Source organism: Electrona antarctica, assembly GCF_951216825.1.
Source record: "Electrona antarctica genome assembly, chromosome: 4".
NCBI classification, from domain to species: Eukaryota; Metazoa; Chordata; class Actinopteri; order Myctophiformes; family Myctophidae; genus Electrona; species Electrona antarctica.
Genome location: NC_136809.1, coordinates 16397583 through 16418298, shown reverse-complemented (window position 1 = coordinate 16418298; position 20716 = coordinate 16397583). Strand labels below are relative to the sequence as shown.

Genomic DNA, 20716 nt, shown 5'->3' with positions numbered 1-20716 from the left:
TAGGTCTAAATGGGTTAATAAAGTCCACTTTGGATGGGAGGTAGGCATGCAGACTCCTGTCTACACACATGGCAGCAGACATCTGTTCGTATGGTGTGTCCTCAGCCAGTACCACAATCACTATATCTCTCCTTTGTTAATGAAATTCTGAACCTCGTCTAATCTTCTTTACTTTGCCGTGTGTTGTGTTAAACACCTCGTCATACAGTAGAAAGCTACTGTTTTACTGCAGGGAGCTGAAATGTCATTCTTTCTTTCATGAGAGATCCCTAAGAGTTTATCTTCAGAGCCTTCTGGCACACTTAAATTCTACTAAATTAAACTATTCAAGGTTGCACACTTCTCTCCCTTCAAAGACATTATTTATTACTACACTGACACAACACACTCTGGTAATATGCGTTCCTATCTCGTACCTATCTCTGGATAATTCTTTACTTTTACAGCAAAAAATATGAAAGGTGTCACCCTGAAGTCAGACTTACACCCATTACTCCCATGAAATAATGATATGACAAAACTACATGGAATACATCTTAGTGTTTTGGCAATTATTTCAGGGGCCCACTTACAATATCCTCACCATTGGGCCCAAGCTCACAGGATTACACCTCCCTAACACCCCCCCCCCCCCCCCCCCCCCCCAATCTCAGGCAGATCTACAAGCTCAAAACATTACTATTAGAGATTATTGTTTCGAGATTCTATATCTGATACTTTTTATCAAGTAGGGCATTAATTACATAAAAACACAAACAAGATTTCTGCCCTACAGCCACAATATGTATATAGCGTCCAACAAAGAGCAATATTGGAGCTGTGACTTACAAAGGCGATGGGGTCATTGCTCCGGGTCCCGACGATGCTGAACCTCTCCACCACTGTGTTGTCAGCCAGCGCTGCCGCATACTCCTTCAGCATGGGGACAGGGATGTTCTATAGACCCAAACACACTGTCAAACTCTCACAGCTCTCAATCAAGGTCATTAGAATTGCATTACTAATTATTATATATTTTTTTTGTAGCTTACTTTGTTTTCAATATCGGTAGTGTGTTTTAATTAATGTGTTTGCTAGTTTATTTTATTTTAGGTTTTCTGGGGATTAGATTACGTTTTTTTATTCATTTTATTTGTAATATGGCCAAAACAAAACACAACGTGTCGCATTGTTTGCTATTTTTGAAATGTTTTGTCAATTTTCACAATGGGGCTTAAAAATGTCATAGCTAAAAAATATTGGAAGATCAGATTTCCTATTTACCCCCAAATATTAGGCTTTTGTATGACAATATTGAGAAAGACTAAAACTAAGGACATTTTCTCTATAATGTTAGTTAGTAGAATGGGTACAGTTCAAGCGAAAGGTACAGGTCAATACAAAACTGCTACGAGGATTGAAACCAGAAAAAGCACTAAGTCTTGTTTACATAAGGGTCCTCCATTTTCAATCATATAGAAGTAAAAAGGATAAAAACATGTACAGAATGGGGGGAAAAGGGGGCCAGTTTCGAATTGCAACCTTCCGTATGTGCTCTTTGAGAGTGGTTGTGAAGCAGTCTAGGGATTCACATTTCTTAATGGCTGTTGGTAGGGCGTTCCAAATTTTAGTGGCATGATAGGAGCAAAATTATTTTAATCCCTTGTTTGAGCCGAATTTGGGTTGCATGTGGTTTGTTGAACTCCCTCTGGTGTTGTGAACTTGTGGACATTAAGGGTTCAATTCTAATTGGTTCCAGATCACCATTAGTAGTCTTTGAATTCGATTAGACTGTCCGAGAGGGGTGTTTGCTTTCTCAGACTGTTCAACATGGAACAGGCACAGTACACTAGCATACAACACAACAAACAGACTGTTCAACATGGAACAGGCACAGTACACAGTAGCATACAACACAACAAACAGACTGTTCAACATGGAACAGGCACAGTACACAGTAGCATACAACACAACAAACAGACTGTTCAACATGGAACAGGCACAGTACACAGTAGCATACAACACAACAAACAGACTGTTCAACATGGAACAGGCACAGTACACAGTAGCATACAACACAACAAACAGACTGTTCAACATGGAACAGGCACAGTACACAGTAGCATACAACACAACAAACAGACTGTTCAACATGGAACAGGCACAGTACACAGTAGCATACAACACAACAAACAGACTGTTCAACATGGAACAGGCACAGTACACAGTAGCATACAACACAACAAACAGACTGTTCAACATGGAACAGGCACAGTACACAGTAGCATACAACACAACAAACAGACTGTTCAACATGGAACAGGCACAGTACACAGTAGCATACAACACAACAAACAGACTGTTCAACATGGAACAGGCACAGTACACAGTAGCATACAACACAACAAACAGTAAAGAATCTCCACAGAACAGTATATATCCATAGCCTACCTCCATTAAAACCTGCAATGTCATTTTAGAGTTTAGTGTTGACAATTCAAAAATAGCAGATATACAAGCTCACAGCACAGCACGAAGCGAGCTTGTTTGTTTGAACATTTTAAAAAATAAACTTGAAACTAATTAAGTTAAGAATTATGAAAAGGTTTGAGAACTTCTGATCCAGAAGGCATTTGTAGAATCAGCCTCAGGTCTTAAAGGTGTAGTCACACTTTTAGACCATATCCATGGTCATCATATGGGCATACCTAACAATGGATGCCAAAAAAATGTGAAAATTCTCATTTTTGTGTGTTTTTATATCAAAAGTCCATAAATTATTACTTCCTGAAAACGAAAACGTGCTGCGTGATGACGTGTCGAGGCCAACATCGATAAAAGCCAATAAAAATGAAGCTCACCAGTTTAATTCCCCATATCTCCGCATCCGTCCAGCACAGGCTGCACAGCTGCTACTGATTACAGACATCTTCCGTTTTTATTCCCATTCAAGATAACATCCAGAGAGTGTATTACTCGGTTTCAACTTAATCATCACGCTAAAAATGTATCTGAAAACATTATAGGGTAGAAATAAGCCACATTAAGTGTAAACTGGTAAAGCTGGCTGACTATCTGATTTGTAAACAAACATACACACGCTGTCCTGCGTAGCATAGCTACCCGTCCCTAGCTACCGTCCCATCCCCTGAAGGGATGCGACGCTCTGATTGGTTCAGAAACTTCATAGCGGTGTTTCAACTTGAGACCGTCTGAAACTTCAAAATAAAATGTCCACCATTTCCGTTTCACTACGCCCGAGCGGCCGAGCGGTCAAAGCCACTGCAGTGGACTCTGTGTGTTTGTGTGTGTGTGAGAGAGAGAGAGAGAGAGAGAGAGAGAGAGAGAGAGAGAGAGAGAGAAAGAGAGAAAGAGAGAGAGAGACTGCCAACATACTCTGATGTTGTTGAGGTTGACCTCCACCAGCTCCGGGTCGTTCCTCTTTATTCTCCTCAGGGTCTCCTCCACGTCTGTGGAGTTGGGTTCCTCGTCTGGAACGGGTTTATACTGAGTACACTGGATCACACCTACAGATGTACAATAATACAGGTTTATACTGAGTACACTGGATCACACCTATAGATGTACAATAATACAGGTTTATACCGAGTACACTGGATCACACCTATAGATGTACAATAATACAGGTTTATACCGAGTACACTGGATCACACCTATAGATGTACAATAATACAGGTTTATACTGAGTACACTGGATCACACCTATAGATGTACAATAATACAGGTTTATACTGAGTACACTGGATCACACCTATAGATGTACAATAATACAGGTTTATACTGAGTACACTGGATCACACCTATAGATGTACAATAATACAGGTTTATACTGAGTACACTGGATCACACCTATAGATGTACAATAATACAGGTTTATACTGAGTACACTGGATCACACCTATAGATGTACAATAATACAGGTTTATACTGAGTACACTGGATCACACCTACAGATGTACAATAATACAGGTTTATACTGAGTACACTGGATCACACCTATAGATGTACAATAATACAGGTTTATACTGAGTACACTGGATCACACCTACAGATGTACAATAATACAGGTTTATACTGAGTACACTGGATCACACCTATAGATGTACAATAATACAGGTTTATACTGAGTACACTGGATCACACCTATAGATGTACAATAACACAGCTCATTATTTATTATATAGCACATTTCAACCGATGGATTGTGCAGTCCAAGTAGGGAATGAGACTTTGCCCCAGGTGAAGGAGTAAAGTATCTCTAGGTCTTGTTCACGAGTGAGGAGAGGATGGAGAAGGAGATCAGCCTGAGAATCGGAGCGGCAGGGACGGTATTGCAGTCGCACTGTTGTGACGGAAAGAGGGCTGAGCCAGAAGGCAAAGCTCTCTGTCTACTGAGCAATCTTGGTCCCTACTCTCATCTATGGTCATGAAGTGTGGGTCATGACCGAAATATACAAGGTTGTGGTGGATACAAGTGGCCGAAATGAGTTTTCTAAGACGTGTTGCTTCTTTGTTTGGAAAGGAGCCAGCTGAGCTTAGGTGGTTCGGGCATCTGGTTAGGATGCCTACCGAGCATCTCCCTAGGGAGGTCCTCGTAGTCAGGACTGGGGCGGTATGGATTTTTTGTTATTGTGGTAATAAAAAGTTTTGAATGGAAAGAAAAAAATAATAATATATATATAATCGTCATAATAATATAAGTGGCACAGTGCTGCCTGCTCACTCCTCATGCATTGAAGGAAGTATCCCAGGTTGGCATATATAGGGAGAGTAGCGCCTAGGATTACAGCTTAGGCAATTGGCACCGGGTGAAAAATGGGTTACAAAATTGTGGGATAAAAATATAAATAAAAAAATTATAATCGCGGTTATGAACTCGATACCGTGGTATGCCTTACACAACCGCGGTGTGGCGGGATTGCGGTTATTGCACCAAGTCCTTGCACGTCCCACTGGAAGGAGATCCCTGGGCAGACACTGATGGAGGTTTCCCTCGCAACCCGACTCTGAATAAGCGGTTGAAGACAGATGGATGGATAGACATTTCATACGACAAGCTTATATGTGCTTAATTCTTTTTAAATAAACGGAATATGCAAAGATCAGCGATAATAAAAACATAAAAAATAGGAACATGTAAAATCGATCTATTAAATAATAAGAAATGAAAGCTCCCATCCCTCCTCCACATTACACAGACGTTTTAGCACCTCCAACAACATGTTATCTGTCAACATTCCTTTCTCTGTGTAGCCAAATAAAGCCTGCCCTTATCATTTATTAATTAAGACTCCGAATATTTTCTCATAGTCATTAAACGATTGTAAGAATTCATGGGATAAATATGGGCTCCCTGGCTAGTCCCTGTGTGTGTCTAAACCAGTGGTTCTCAAACTTTTTCAAGTCAAGAAAAGAACCCCCAAATTGACATGTATTAGCCCACGGACCCCCATTTGAAAGATATATGCCAGGGACCCCCATAAGAGACCCCCAGTTTGACATGCATTAGTCTACGGGCCCCAATTTAATGGCATTTCTATCTCTGGGACCTCAATTGTAAATTGTAAAAACAATTTACTGTTAGGGTCCATTTGGTTCCATTTGTACACTCTCTGAGTTACAGACCCATAAGGGTCCATTTGATTCCTATCTATCATTTAGCCGCCTGAAACTCCTTCAAGGACCCCTGGGGGTCCCTGGACCCCACTTTGAGAACCAATGGTCTAAGTAAGCAATGCTGAACTGAAGTCATGTTCAACAGTCAAAAGAGTAATTTAAACTTAATATTTGTAAAGCAAAGCAAAGCAAAGTTCTTTGTTTACCCAGGGTGAATGGACTAAGCTCGAGATGCTTCTTTACAGCCAGACCCTGTTCATAGAACATTTCATGGTAGGGGTTCAATGCCTTGCTCAAGGGCACTTCAACGGTGGTAATTTTAACGTGGCGGTCCGGGGATTCGAACTGGCGACCTTCCGATAACAAGACCGCTCCGCAAACCGTTCGGCCACCGCTGTCTTTGTCGTTATTTTAACACTCAACACACACTCATCACATGCTGGGTGGAAACCTCATATGTCCAAAACAGTTGCTGTACTTTCTAGGATTCAAATTCAAATGTAGCAGAATATGTTCAAGCTCAAAAGTTCAATATATATATATATATATATATATATAAACAGATAGCTTCTCACATGCACATCCAGGTGGGGGAGGTGCTGGTAGGCAAGGTATAAATGCAGGCCAAAGAGAACTTCCCCAGGGAAAGGAAGGGACCGCACACTTTATAGATATATACATATATATATTCGGGACATGCAGCTATGACAACTTTTCTTCTTCTATTATTATTATTATTATTATGATGATGTGTGTTTCGGCAAATAATTACATTCCTACATTGGGGTAGCGCTCAAAGGGTAATCAAATGACAGTTCATCTAGTGTCCCTCCCCCTCTTTGGGGGAGTGCTTTCATAATGGATCTGAAGTTGTTGAGAAGTACTAAACAACTATCACACCTCCCACCTCCCTCTCCCCCCCTCCCCCCCTCCCTCCCTCCCTCCCTCTCTCCCCCTCCCCCTCCCCCTCCCTCTCTCTCTCTCTCTCTCTCTCTCTCTCTAATGCAATTGAATATTAGTAAAACTAATAAAGGTGTAAACAGTAGAATATTCACTAAAACTCCCTTGTGAAATGATAGCATACAGAGCTGTGTTACATTAACACATGGCAGTAGAAATAGTACACTACAACTATCTATGACAAAACTTGTTCACTCCCACTCTAGCTCTCTCTCTGCCTCTCTATTCTGTCACACACAATGAGCGAGGTCTCCCGACTCATGGCGAGCTGTCCCGACTTTCAGGCGACATGTTCGGCGACATGTCCGGACTTTCGGGGACCTTCGTGGCGAGATGTCCACACTTTTCACGGCGAGTCAGAAAAGGGGCAACTTCTGCTGTTACCATTTGGAAAACGTATAGGATAAACTACCGTACCATATAGAATAAACACATGACTCATCAAAGCCTGTGTGTGTGTGTGTGTGTGTGTGTGTGTGTGTGTGTGTGTGTGTGTGTGTGTGTGTGTGTGTGTGTGTGTGTGTGTGTGTGTGTGTGTGTGACTGTGTGTGTGTGTGTGTGTGTGTGTGACTGTGTGTGTGTGTGTGTGCGCGCGTGCGTGCGTGCGTGTGTAAATGCAAAGTGCTATAGTTTCCACAGCGTGGTGTAAGTCAGATAAACAGATGAGCCATACACAGGATTCCATAGTTGTGTGTGTGTGTGTGTGTGTGTGTGTGTGTGTGTGTGTGTGTGTGTGCGCATGTCACACACACACACACACACACACACACACACACACACACACACACACACACACACACACACACACACACACACACACACACACACACACACACACACACACACACACACACACACATGTGTGTATGTATATTAGTGCTAAACCAAGAACCTAGCATCAGTCTACTGTAAATAACATGCTATTAAATTTACATTCTTAACACTGTGGTCAAGAACTCAAACCTACCGGTAAGTAACATAAACATGAAAACGAGAAAACATGTGCACAAGTTGGTTGTGATGGGCCTACAAATGGCCTACAAACTATACTGTATGTAACAATGTTTCGCCTTCTATGCACTTTGTAACTGGCTGTTACACACATAATTATTTCTGTGTGTGTGTGTGTTGGACTTACTGTTGAGTCCTTGCTTATTGACTATGGTGCTGCTGGCCAGAGCCTCGTAGTACTGCTGGTTGCTCATCAGTGTGTGCATGCCCAGGATGGCTGCACGCGGACAGAGAGAGGACACACACACACACACACACACACACACACACACACACACACACACACACACACACACACACACACACACACACACACACACACACACACACACACACACACACACACACACACACACACACACACACACACACACACACACACACACAAAGACACCAAGAGAGAGAGATGACAGTGAGGAATTTACGGAACAGAGGGAAAACTAATCGATCACTGCATGGAGGGACTCTATGGCGGAAATTAGTTTCCCCTCCTTTTTGTACTTGTACTCTTTGTACTCTGGGAGGTATGGCTAAGCTAGGGTACCAAACACATTTTGGGGGTCCTTGGCACAGAAAAGTGATTTACTACTGATTTAGAAGGCATTTGTAGAATGGGCCTCCGGTCAACCCAACACTCAGGATGTTGCATCGAGTGGACAGAACAGATGAGTGAGTCTTTGATGGGAGCCCATTAAGTGCTGACACACTCAGTCTCACCTGACAGCAGTGAGCAGTAACAGTATGGACTAGGGAGGCAATATGGCTTTTAAGGGAAGCGGCAGCAGCTACATTAGAGCGGCCTGTGAAACAACCTATTTAGAGAGAATTATCACCCTGTCCATGTGTCAGGGAGACAGAGAGCATGAGAACGCCATGTGTTTGTAAAAGACATAAACAGCCGGAGAACATGCAAGCTGCCAAAAGCCATTGTCAGTGGGCACGAGGAGGACAGTGAATTAATGACCACTCACATGACTTGCATGCTCCAAGACCTGGTCTCCTTCATCAAGCTTTGCCACCGACCATACGCATCACATAAGTCAGCGGCTCTCACACCTTTACAACCTTCAACAATTCTGCCTACTATGCAAAGTCATTCGCTTGAATAGTTGCGATCAGGCACTTGTGACACGCCTACTACACATAAGTCACTGTTTCTCAATCTTTTTTCTTTTTTTTTTAGCTCTGCACCACTATCATATTTAGAACAATCCTCAAGAAGGCATAACACACCCATGTCCCTATTTATTATTATTTAAAAATGAATAATCTTGAAGCCATATTTATACTGTACTTGGGCTTAGTTGTGTGCCTAGATTGCGCACCGAAAATTGCCCATCTACAAGCTCACATCACGCTGTGCTGTGATGCGCTGTGAGTTTTTAAATGGACTATTTCCAGGGTGTGACACCGGCACAAAACTGTATCAAGCGTATCAAGCCCTTTACAGTTATTATTTCATTATTTCGTTTTTTCTTAACTTTGAAGGACTCATGTGCCATTATTATTCAAACATGTTTTTGATACATTTAACAAAAACAATATATATTTGTAAACATTTACAGCATTTTCCCATGGACAATGTTAATTATGCCATGGACCACCTGTATGTTAATACAATTATAAGTAGTACATCCATGGACCACTAGTATGTTAATACAATTATAAGTAGTACATCCATGGACCACTAGTATGTTAATACAATATATATACTAGTACATCTGCAGTGGTTGAAGGTGGTCTCCCTACTCTGGTAGGACATCTACTAACAAGTAGTACAGCATAAAGCTCATAAACACAATCCGAGCAGTATACATGCATACATCATGCAGGAGGGGACTGGCAGTGTAGTGGTGGAAAAAGACAGTACTCAAATGTTTTTACTTAAGTAAAAGTAGCAATTCTGCGATGTAGAAATACTCTAAATGTACTTAAAGTACTAATTATGCAGTATTTCAAATGGCTGAAATGTATCTAGGGCTGAGGTGATTACTGTATGTTTTGTAATAATAAACCAAATCAAAAAATTAAGCTAAAGTACAACATTTGCATCTGAGATGTTAGTGGAGTAGAAGTAAAAGTATTGGAAATTGGAACTACTCAAGTAAAGTACAAACTACAAATACCTCAAAATTGTACTCAAGTACAGTACTTAAAAATAAATGTACTTAGTTACTTTACACCACTGGAGACTGGAGTTTTGAATGTTAGAGAAAGTTAGAGATTGCAGCTTTGAAGCTTAGAACATGAACATGACAGAACAACGGATGCCGCCCAATGCACACGGCGTTGCATTCTATACCCTGGATGGAGCTCTGCTAGCAGACAGCTAGGTCCACCGGTGGAGATGGGGGTGAAGACAGTGGGAGGATGGCGAGAGAAATGAAGGAGGGGTGGGGGTGGTTGGCGGTGGGGTCACGCGGTGGGGGAAAGGTGGAGGAAGGAAGGAAGGATGGATGGAGTGCTAAAGGAGACAGGAGAGTTTATATTAGGGGGAAACACGTCAACAAGATGGTGAGATGAGAAGGTTATGCTTCTGATGTGCCGATGTGTGCTTGAGGTGAGTTCACAGGTGGATTAGTGGAAAGAGGGGATAAAGAAAATGTATCATTACAGTATGTTAACCACTTAAACCCTATATGGTGAAGGGGAGTGCGTTTTCTGTTATTGCCGGGAAAGCTTTTGCTGAATTTGTCGTCGGCAGTCCGTCGATCGGCTATTTTCTACGAAGGTTTCCCCACAATACGGATGCTGGGATTTAAGTGGTTAAACAAACACTTAAACCCTATATACTTGGTTGATTGGTGTCCCTACTTAGGGCTACTGGGTTTCCTCCTATTTTAATTTCACTCACCGAAAATAGCCGATCTATAAGCTCACAACATGATGCTCCCCAACGTGTTTTTGAGATTGTAGACCGGATATTCGTTGCAGTATATAGTCAAAGTAGCCAGGAGTCAAAGCATATAGGACTCAAGTGGTAGAAGGGCAGGTTACATGGAGTGTAATGCAGAAAATGAAGTTGACACTAGGGGCTCCATCTTACGCCACCCTTATCCCTTATCCCTAAACTAATTTGCCATTTTTTACTATTTTGAAAAACATTTTAAAATAGTTCAACTAGCCGATCTACACCGAGAGCTTGTAGATCGGCTATTTGAACTATTTTAAAAGGTTTTTTTAAATAGTAAAAAATGGCAAATTAGTTTAGGGATAAGGGTTAAGGGGTGGCCCAAGATAAGCCCTATAGGACTGGTATTCAGGTGTTCAGTTTGCACATGTGTTATATTATATATGTAGGGTGATAATGTACTCACTGTACACATGTATGTGTAAACCTGTGTATGCATGCTAGCATGTACTGTATGTGCATCTGTGTGTGCGTGTGTGTGTGTCATACCTGCGATGTCACAGAGCTCGGCATCGCTGGCGTTTGCCAAGGCTTCCTCCAGCTCTGGCTCCAGAGTCACGTTCTCCATGATGGGATCCACCATCTTCTTTGGTATAAACGCTTTACCTACGATGACAAAAGAAAACAAACACACACACAGTTACACACACATACAGTGCTACATCCACTCCTGGAGACTGATATTGTCCTTCTAATCTGTGAAAAAAATGAAATACAGCATAATGAAATGAGAAATGTACAGTAATTGGCAAAACACAGTTATCTCAGGCATTAGAAGGACAATATCAGTCAGAACCAATTAAGGACAGGTGTTTTCAATGAGTCTAACATGGTTAAAATAGAGTTTGACGTTACAATGGGTTTACATATCAAATATCTAAATACTGAATAGAGAAACTTAAAATCTGTCCGGGGTGCACACAAAAGCCAGAGTAGACGTTAAAATGAAAGTATTGTAAAGTTAAATACAATTTTTTTAACTCATTAAAAGTGGGACGACAACACCTGTAATATATCAAGATGTACTGTAATGATATCCAAACCCAGACAATATGTAGTCTAAATCTATAATAGAGTTGTTCCGTATACCGATACTACCAAAAATGCTTGTATCGGCGAGTACGGCAGCTTATACCATTCCGATACCATTTATCATGATGAGATTCCATTTACTGTCATATTCTGATTGCTAAAGTTGATGTTGCACGACCGTTTTATACACCTACTGTACTATTTACATTATAATTTTACTAACTTGTAGCTGCACATAGTGGATTTTTGAGTGGTGCAACCACTCCTATAGACAGCTATGTATGTGGCTGGGTCTGTCGTGTCCCTGTGTCCGAGCACGAAAATAGCGTTATAGCTATAGATTGTTCACCACCAAGGGTCACTGTTTCACAGCCTAACACACAGACACAGACACAGGCCACGGAGGAGGGCTAATACAGTACAGTACAGTACAGTACAGTACAGTACAGTACAGTACAGTACAGTACAGTACAGTACAGTACAGTACAGTACAGTACCACTCACTTCAGACGGGTCTGATCTTTTATTTATTCCCAGATGAGTGGTTCTCAAACCTTTTAATTTCAAGGACACCCATAAACTCAAAGAGAGTGCAAATGGAACCAAATGGACCATTACGGGTACATTTTGTTCCATTTGTAGACCCGAAAATTACGAGTATAGGAGCTTGCTCTGTCCCTAAATGGTATTTTGGTCCAGCGTCACCCGCTATCCATTATGCCGACACCGGTATTTGCGCCTAGAGGTGTGGTCATGGGCGTGTTGGCACGCTTTCCCCTAAATTGTTATTTTGGTCACACACATTTGGGAAGGCGCATAGTGGAGTTTAAAAGCAATGGAGATGTCCACGGAGTCATGCTGCTTAATCTGTCCTTATTCTCAGCAGACACAAGTGCTGTTCAAGGCAGCAACGCATCACTCTTCCATGGGCTATGAGCATAGCCGTAAGGCTATGAAGCAATATAGCACTGGGCATAACGGGCAAGGGATAATGGATCTCTTAACCGTTTCCGTCCATCCGACGTGTCAGCACGTCCTAGGGGTCCCAATCGACACGTACATCCGACGTGTGAGGACGTCTTAGCGCATCCTCAATGATAATGTCAGTTCGCCTTTCGGCTACCGTATGCTCCGCTCTGTCCCCATGTTAGCTTACCATTGACTTAGCCGTTAGCGCGGCGGAAAGAATGACTCGTCTCTCCCAATTCCATGGCACGCTCCGTGGTGTTGAACGGATCGATATACTGGCGCTTCATTTCTGCTCCTCATCCGTCTCTCCCGCAAAATATGAACGCTTTTTGGATCATATATCGTATAAACTAAAACGATCGCAATGTAAGCTAGCTATGTAAAGTAAACTTTTTTTTGTGGATTGTTTCCGGGTCATGGGTTTAGGCAGGTGACCAAAATAGCCACTTTAGTGGGGGAACACCCCTTCCCCAATGCTAAATCCCCAATCTTAGTCCCAATACTTCTGATTGGCTGGTTACCGTCACGTGACCGTCGTAAATTTCACCGATAACCCACACCTTCAATCACTTTATATCATTCCCAGCTGATTCCGCAACTCTGTAGCTGTACTGGGGAAGGGGAGCGCTTTATTGCCTTACAAACCCATGCCGTGCGGGCGTCTAAGCACCGCCCGGCTCATATGACTGTGAATGTGTGGCTCCAGGCAGCCCCGTAAAGACATCAAGCGCTATTCTCCCGTCACATAGCCTACTTGCCGAGCAAAACAAGGAAGTGGCGCAAAGTGTAGCTACTTTTGTGAATTTAATAGTTTCATTAGGTTAATATTGCTATATGTTTGTAACCGTTTTAGAAAAGCAATAAGCCACTCGAGGCCCCAGCTTACCGGGTATTTTACAATGGCTGCGCGTCGGGTCTGATAAAATCTGAAGGAGTAATATTAGAAAATGTGTTTTACATATGTCGGCCTCCTGGTGGCGCTATAAAAAGCAGATGTGAAGAATTCCAGGCAAAGGTTTTTCCTTGGCCTCTAGGGAGTTGGCATACAAAGTTATCCACAGATCCGTGCAGTTAGAGGTAAAAAGACTTTTCGGCCAGTTATAGCGCCACCATGAGGCTGAGTTGAAAATGTTCATGTGGCATTTCTTCCTCGGCCTAGTGGGAATGTGCGTGCACAATTTCATGGAAATCACACGATGTGTTCATGATTTGCAGCATTTTGTTTGAAGCTGAGCACTCTGAGCAACTGAGCACTAGCCAATCAGGACGGAGTCTGAGAAATCTGAAAGGCTCTAGAGAGACTGTGTACCAATTTTCGTGATGTTTGGACAAAATCTGTAGGTGTACTGTCCAAAAACTTGTTTTGCACAAATCGGCCTCCTGGTGGCGCTATAACAGGCCGTTCTGGAAATTTTGGGGCAGAGGTTCATCGTTGGCATCCAGGGAGTGTGTGTGCAAAATTTGGCACCGACCGGGTTAACGGTGCCGGAGATTAGCTGTTCACAGACGGACGGACGGACGGACGGACGGACGGACGGACGGAGTGCAAAACATACTCTCTCCCCATGCCTTCGGCCTGGTGGAGACAATTAAGCTAGGATGACTACAAAGTACAAACTATGACTAAATATAATTTGACAATAAAAACAATGTTAGGGAGGATCGCAGAAATGACTTCATGAAGTGTGTTTTCAACTGTTATGCAACATCTGAAACCTTGAGGTATCACATGATGTCATGGAGAACCCTGGCCTGTCGTCACCGCGTCTGACTGACTAGAGCGTGCGCACGCGCGCGCGCGCGTGTGTGTGTGTGTGTGTGTGTGTGTGTGTGTGGGGTCTGCCCCTAAAGTTCAGCCAAACATAACATGCTACATCCTGTCATCAGCCTAAATAATGCCACACAGGCAGGCAGGCAGGCAGACAGACAGAAAGTCCAGCAGAGAGTGAAAGACAGACAGGATAGACAACGAGAAGAACAAAATGACGACCTTTGCTGCATGTCTCTCCCCTTCTCTCTCCCTCTTTCCTGTCAGTCTTGACTCTTTACTGGATCTTCCTGTTACAGTAAGATCTATCTAAAAAAGTACCACACACCTGGCCTGATACCACACCACAAAACATTGAGCCAGCCAAAAAGTTTGAGAACCACTGGTCTAATGTCAGGGTTTCCAAACTTTTCAGGCCACGACCATGGTGCTGCTCTGCGGCGACATGGGCATAAGGGCTACGCTTATGCGGGCCCTTTGTCTAAGACAAATTTCTTCCTCGGGAGACAAATAATAAAGAACCTTGACCGCCCAAAATAATCATATTTGAACCGGGGACCCCCCACCCTGACAATTTAGTTCGACTCAGTTCCACAGATAAACATTGTGAAAATAGCCAAACTACAAGCTCACAAGAGCTATTTTCATAATGTTTACCTATTTCTTATGTAATATTTGGGTCCTAAAGTCATTCAATTGTCCCTTTAAAAGTATACAGTATACACTTACCTAGTATAGTGTATATTGATTTATTTGTTGAGAAACCAATGTCGCACATTATTAAGCTAATCATCCGGGGATCCCCCAAAATCAGTGCTGGACTTGGGGAACCATGGACATTTTGGGATCACAGCAGACAGAGCTTCTAGGGTTTCAACCAGAGATGCCTGGTATCTGTCACCCTTCATCACACCCCACCATGTGCATTGGATCGCCCTCCTGCAAACACGACAATATGTGCTTGTAAGGATACCCAGCCAAGCCAGAGGCACCGTGGACGATTCAAACCCATTGGGCTCCATTTTCTTTCTGAATATTCTATTTGGGGATTTAGCAGTGGGGAAGGGGTGTTCCCCCACTAAAGTTGGTATTTTGGTTACCTGTCTATATCCCTAAAACACCTCCGTTACCCATTACATTATGCATAGGTGTGGTTTTGGCGTTACGATAATTAAACCAATCACCGTGCCACATGCCATTGCCTTTAAGAGATCCCTTATCCGTTGCCCGTCATGCCCAGTGCTATATCGCTTCATAGCCTTACGGTCTATAGCCCATGGAAGAGTGATGAGTTGCTGCCTTGAAGTCTCATTTGAAAAGTTCGGTAAAACGGATTAAACCCCATTCGTTGCGCTATGGGGTGATGAAACTGAACGAGCAAATGGAATCGCGCACGCCGCACAATGCCTGGCAGAAGCCAAATAACTTCTTTGACTATATAATTATATAAACACAATGGACACAAGGAAGTGGCCGGCAGGCACTCACTTCTGCTGATTATAAGAAAATTTCAAAGAGATGCGTAGGAGAATAAGGAGAGATGATGCAGCCTGACTCCGCGGACATCTCCATTGCAGGCGCACAGACGCAGTGCGTGCCGCTATACCAAACTAATTTGGCATTAAGGCTTTACGGGTGCTTTTAAACTCCACTATGCGCCTTACCAAATGTGTGTGACCAAAATAGTAATTTAGGGGAAAGTGTGCCACACACCTCTAGGCGCAAATACCGGTGTCAGCATAATAGATAGCAGGTGACGCTGGACCAAAATACCATTAAGGGACAGAGCAAGCTCCTATACTCGTAATTTTCGGGCAGCGGCTGACTTGCGGGCCGCGTCACGGGTAATGGCGGAGACGAAAATGGAGCCCTTAGTATACTATCCACGGTGGTGGGCAGGACCCTGTGCCACCCGTGAGCCCTCTTTACTTCTACTTTCACCATTTTGTTTCTTTCTTTCTCTTTCTTTCTTTCTTTCTTTCTTTCTTTCTTTCTTTCTTTCTTTCTTCATTCCCTCCTACCCCCAACAGTTTTCACATACCGGTACATATGTCTATGTCTTGATAAATTCGATACATTGGACCACAATGGAAACAAGCCCCCAGGGCTTTTTTGTGCAATGCTTTTAGCATTATTGTATAACTGTAACTCTGTACCTTTTGGCAAACTGTTAATAAAGTATTGAATCAAAAACCTCTCTTCTCTCCAGTAAAGGGCACCAGATCTTCTTTGTCAGGATGCTCTTTGGCTTGTTTCTCCAGGTGAGCCAGCAGGTTGTCTCTCTGGAACATTCCGGTAGGAGACTTCTTGGTCTGGTCCTTCTGTCTCATGCCCGCTGGCAACAATGCATTCTACCGTTGGATGAGCAAAGAAAAACAACATATTGTTTGTTAGCAATTCATAATTTAGGCAGCAGATACAATAAACACGGTAGTAGTGTAGTTACAGGGCAAGAGAGGGGTGTCCGATACTGCCATCACCTTATTGAACCTTCTATATAAACATCTGGAAGTCAGCATGAAACATGCTAGGCTGCTTTTTGTTGACTTCTCATCAGCATTCAGCCACACATACTAGTTGAAAAATATTAGTTAACAACTTTGGCTTAGACTCATGCAGGTATTATTAGTTGGGTTCTTGATTTCCTCACAAATAGAACCCAGAGGTTAAGACCATCCACTGGCTCACCCCAAGGTTGTGTTCTACTTCTTTCCCCACTCTTTTTGTAACACTTTTGTTTTCACTCAATTGTGTCAATTGTCTAATCAGATTCTGATGTAATCCTGGGCACTACTAACCTGACTCCGCCAGATGGGGCAGCAGAGAGTACACTGGGTTCCCCCCTCCTGCTCCCATCTGGGAACTCTCAGGCAGACTTGATGCCCAGGCCACAAAACGGCCTGGCCAATCAGCGGCAGCTAGAGGCGGGATCAAGGCAGCACTGTGTCTGCCTGAGAGTTCCCAGATGGGAGCAGGAGGGGGGAACCCAGTGTACTCTCTGCTGCCCCATCTGGCGGAGTCAGGTTAGGGCACTACACTCCCTCTGCCAACTTGGGGTTAGCAACGGACTGACCTCATGCTTCCTTCAATGCACGATGGGTCCAAGCCGCTTCTTTTCACCTGACACGTTAGTTTAGTTCACCTGACATGTTAGTTTCCCCGGTTGGACGCACAGTAGCGTATACAATTGCGTATAGAAGGAACACGTTATTCCAACCAGTTCCTTTCCCCTGGGGGGGGGGGGGTTACTGCTTTTTGTGAAGGTACCATGCAACATGCAAACTCTACACAGAAAGGCCCTTTTGCCAACCCCACCTAGGGTATGGGCACTGATGACGCGGAGGAGAGAAAACGCCCCCAGCGCCCACTCCGCGGTCAGAGTAGTGTAGTAGTGTCAAAAATGGCCATCAAGTGGATTTGGTAACCACCTATCATATATTTCGGGTCCATTATCAACAATCATCTGAAATTTGATTCTAATATTGAAATGTTGTATAAGAAAGGTCAGCAGCGCCTCTTCTGTTTACGGAAGCTAACCAAATTTCAGGTGGATAAGTCACTGATGATTCTGTTCTACAGGGCTTTCATAGTCTGTTATTTCCTTTGCTGCCATTTGTTGGCATGGAAACCTTGGCGGTAGACATAAAGATTCAGCTGGTAAGATTGTGGGGGTACAATTCAGCTGTCTGAGTCATGTATACAGTATGACGAGCAGGTGCTCAAGAAAGCGCCATCTATTAGAGCAGACAGCTCTCACCCCTTAAATGCCTTCAGCCAGGCCAACGGCTAGAGGCCCCTGCAACTAAAAACAATACGTATAAATTCTCATTCATAGCTGCTACTTCCATTCGTGCCATCAATGATGAAAAGGGGTGAGGTGGGTGAGAGGATGGTTGGTTGTACTGTTGCACTTATATTTTTAAACTGTTATTATCTGGATCTTGTGACCATGTACATGTCTGTTCTTGTTTATGAATGTTTAACGCAGTGGCTCAGGGGTAGAGCAGCCGGATGGGAACTGTTGAGGTTCCCAGTTCAATCCCGGGCTCCCCCAGAGTCAGTGTCGAAGAAAGACGCTGAACCCCTAATTGCTTCCAATGTGCAGGTTGGTGCCTTTGCATGGTTTCATCTGCCATTGGTGTGTGAATGGGTGAATGTAATGCACAATCAATGTAAAGCACCTTGGATAATAGCTATATAAATGCACCATTTACCATTTTTACTGTGATTTTAGAGTTGTTATTATCTGCTGCAACATAAATTGCCCTACTACTTTTTGAAAATGTTTGAGAAATATGAACGATTATGCAAAAATAATGTAAAACAATTGCGATTAGGCGATTATGTATAATTGTAACAGGCCTAATAACAGGTAGTCTCGCGTAGCCAGATAACTATTCCACAATCTCAGAATGCTAGAGTCTGGAACTACACCTTCTGAAATCCGAGTAAGGAAGCTGCTATTTCCGTTCACGAAAATATATTCATGATAGAACTTCCGTTGCTCCAGACTGAATGATGGAAGTATTTGAGGCAACAGTCTGGACTAAATACCAGGTAAACAATGAATCTGCACAGATCTGCACTCAACCAATATAAGGCAAAATGTTCTACATTCACATTCATTATACTTTAAGTAGCATAGCATGTGACGTGTCAAACTAGGTGTTTTTCATGCAAAACCAAAATAAACTTCTAAAGCCATCAGGGAAGTCGGAATCAGAATCACAGGTTTACAGGTGTAAAACAGTGTGACTTTTTCTTCTTCTTCTTTGTGCAAGCTCCATATTTATTTTGGGGGTTCTATGCCTTTATTGACAGGACACTGAGGACAGTAGGTTGACAGGAAATGGGGAAAGAGAGATGGGGAGTGACACGCAGCAAAGGTTGCAGGGCTCAGGATTCGAACCCACGACACACTGCCTACTAGGTGCCTGGTCCGCCATGCCAACGGCCCAGGCCATGATTTGTAATTTAATACTCATCATGGCTGACTGTGCAGTTGATACAATGAGGCCAGTATCTGCCCATGATCAGATTGAATACATAACAACCGTTAAACACTGTTACCTCACTCACTCCTGCCTTTTGTTTTCAGTGAGTTTTGACTTTATTTAGATTTGGAGCACAGTAGAGACACAAGGCAGAGAGAGACGTACAACACAGGTCTGTAGATGGAATCAAACAACACCAAATCTGATTATGTGGTTGACGTACTATCCTGTCGGCACACTCCCGAGTCCCGACTGACTTTGTTTACATTGTGTTTTATTGGGCTGACAACTGGTTTTTCTCCATGCTGTTTGGGCATTTTGTCCATTTTGGAGGTGGTCATGTTCTAAAAACTGTTAAATGAAGTCCAACTTGACAGAGAGAGGTTTGCCAGACCTCCAGAGTTATTCTTATACCTACAGAGACAGGGCCCTCACAAGTGCTACTTATAGCCTCCTATCTTATCTCCCCTCTCACCGCTCTCTCTCTACATAGTATCTCTGATTCTGTCTCTCTCCCCCTCTCTCAATCTCTATCCATTTTACCCCAGCCCCCCCCCCCCCCCCCTCTCTCTCTCCCTCTCCCTCTCTCCCTCTCCCCCTCTCCCTCTCCCTCCCCCTCCCCGTGGTGACGGCTATGAATAACAAACGAATTCTGAAAACCATGACAGGCAGACAGCAACACTCTCCTTCAAATTTTTGTTCAATCAGCGTGCGTCTGTCTGACGGATCAGTGCAGTGCGGTCTCTCTGTCTCTCCTGTGCATCTCTCTCTCATCCCCCTTTATTTTTACAGATCAGCTGGAAGGCTTTCCTCTCGCCTCTCTCTCTCTCTCTCTCTCTCTCTCTCTCTCTCTCTCTCTCTCTCTCTCTCTCTCTCTCTCTCTCTCTCTCCCCCCCCACTTAGCACCTATAGCAGTGGTCTTTAAGCGTCCATGTGACATGGTATTTATAGTGAAGACTAGAGCAGGGTTTCTAGTCCCTAGGGTGCCACAGAATGCATTGATAATATTTGGAAATTAATTAATATCACTTCAATGTAACCTTAAACCCTCTATACTTAAACCCTCTATACTTAAACCCTATATACTTAAACCCTCTATACTTAAACCCTCTATACCTAAACCCTCTATACTTAAACCCTCTATACCTAAACCCTCTAAACCTAAACCCTCTATACTTAAACCCTCTATACTTAAACCTTCTATACCTAAACCCTCTATACTTAAACCCTCTATACCTAAACCCTCTATACTTAAACCCTCTATACCTAAACCCTCTATACCTAAACCCTCTATACTTAAACCCTCTATACTTAAACCCTCTATACCTAAACCCTCTATACTTAAACCCTCTATACCTAAAACCTCTATACTTAAACCCTCTATACTTAAACCCTCTATACCTAAACCCTCTATACTTTGCAAGACAGACCACCAAACCTCTTGGGGTTCAAGTG

The 20716-nt window shown here is 43.1% G+C and overlaps 1 protein-coding gene across 3 annotated transcripts in view; it reads right to left on the bottom strand.

Annotated features, from left to right (window-relative positions):
• The window catches only part of tmod1 (tropomodulin 1), a 37994-nt gene that overhangs the window by 7321 nt on the left and 9957 nt on the right, over window positions 1–20716 (bottom strand). For all 3 annotated transcript variants that reach the window (XM_079499770.1, XM_079499772.1, XM_079499771.1), the window contains 5 exons: window positions 16462–16618; window positions 10988–11104; window positions 7715–7804; window positions 3376–3506; window positions 829–936 (listed from right to left, as the gene is read on the bottom strand). In XM_079499770.1, the coding sequence (XP_079355896.1) occupies window positions 829–936; window positions 3376–3506; window positions 7715–7804; window positions 10988–11104; window positions 16462–16618 (603 nt within the window). The remainder of the gene's footprint in view (window positions 1–828; window positions 937–3375; window positions 3507–7714; window positions 7805–10987; window positions 11105–16461; window positions 16619–20716) is intronic.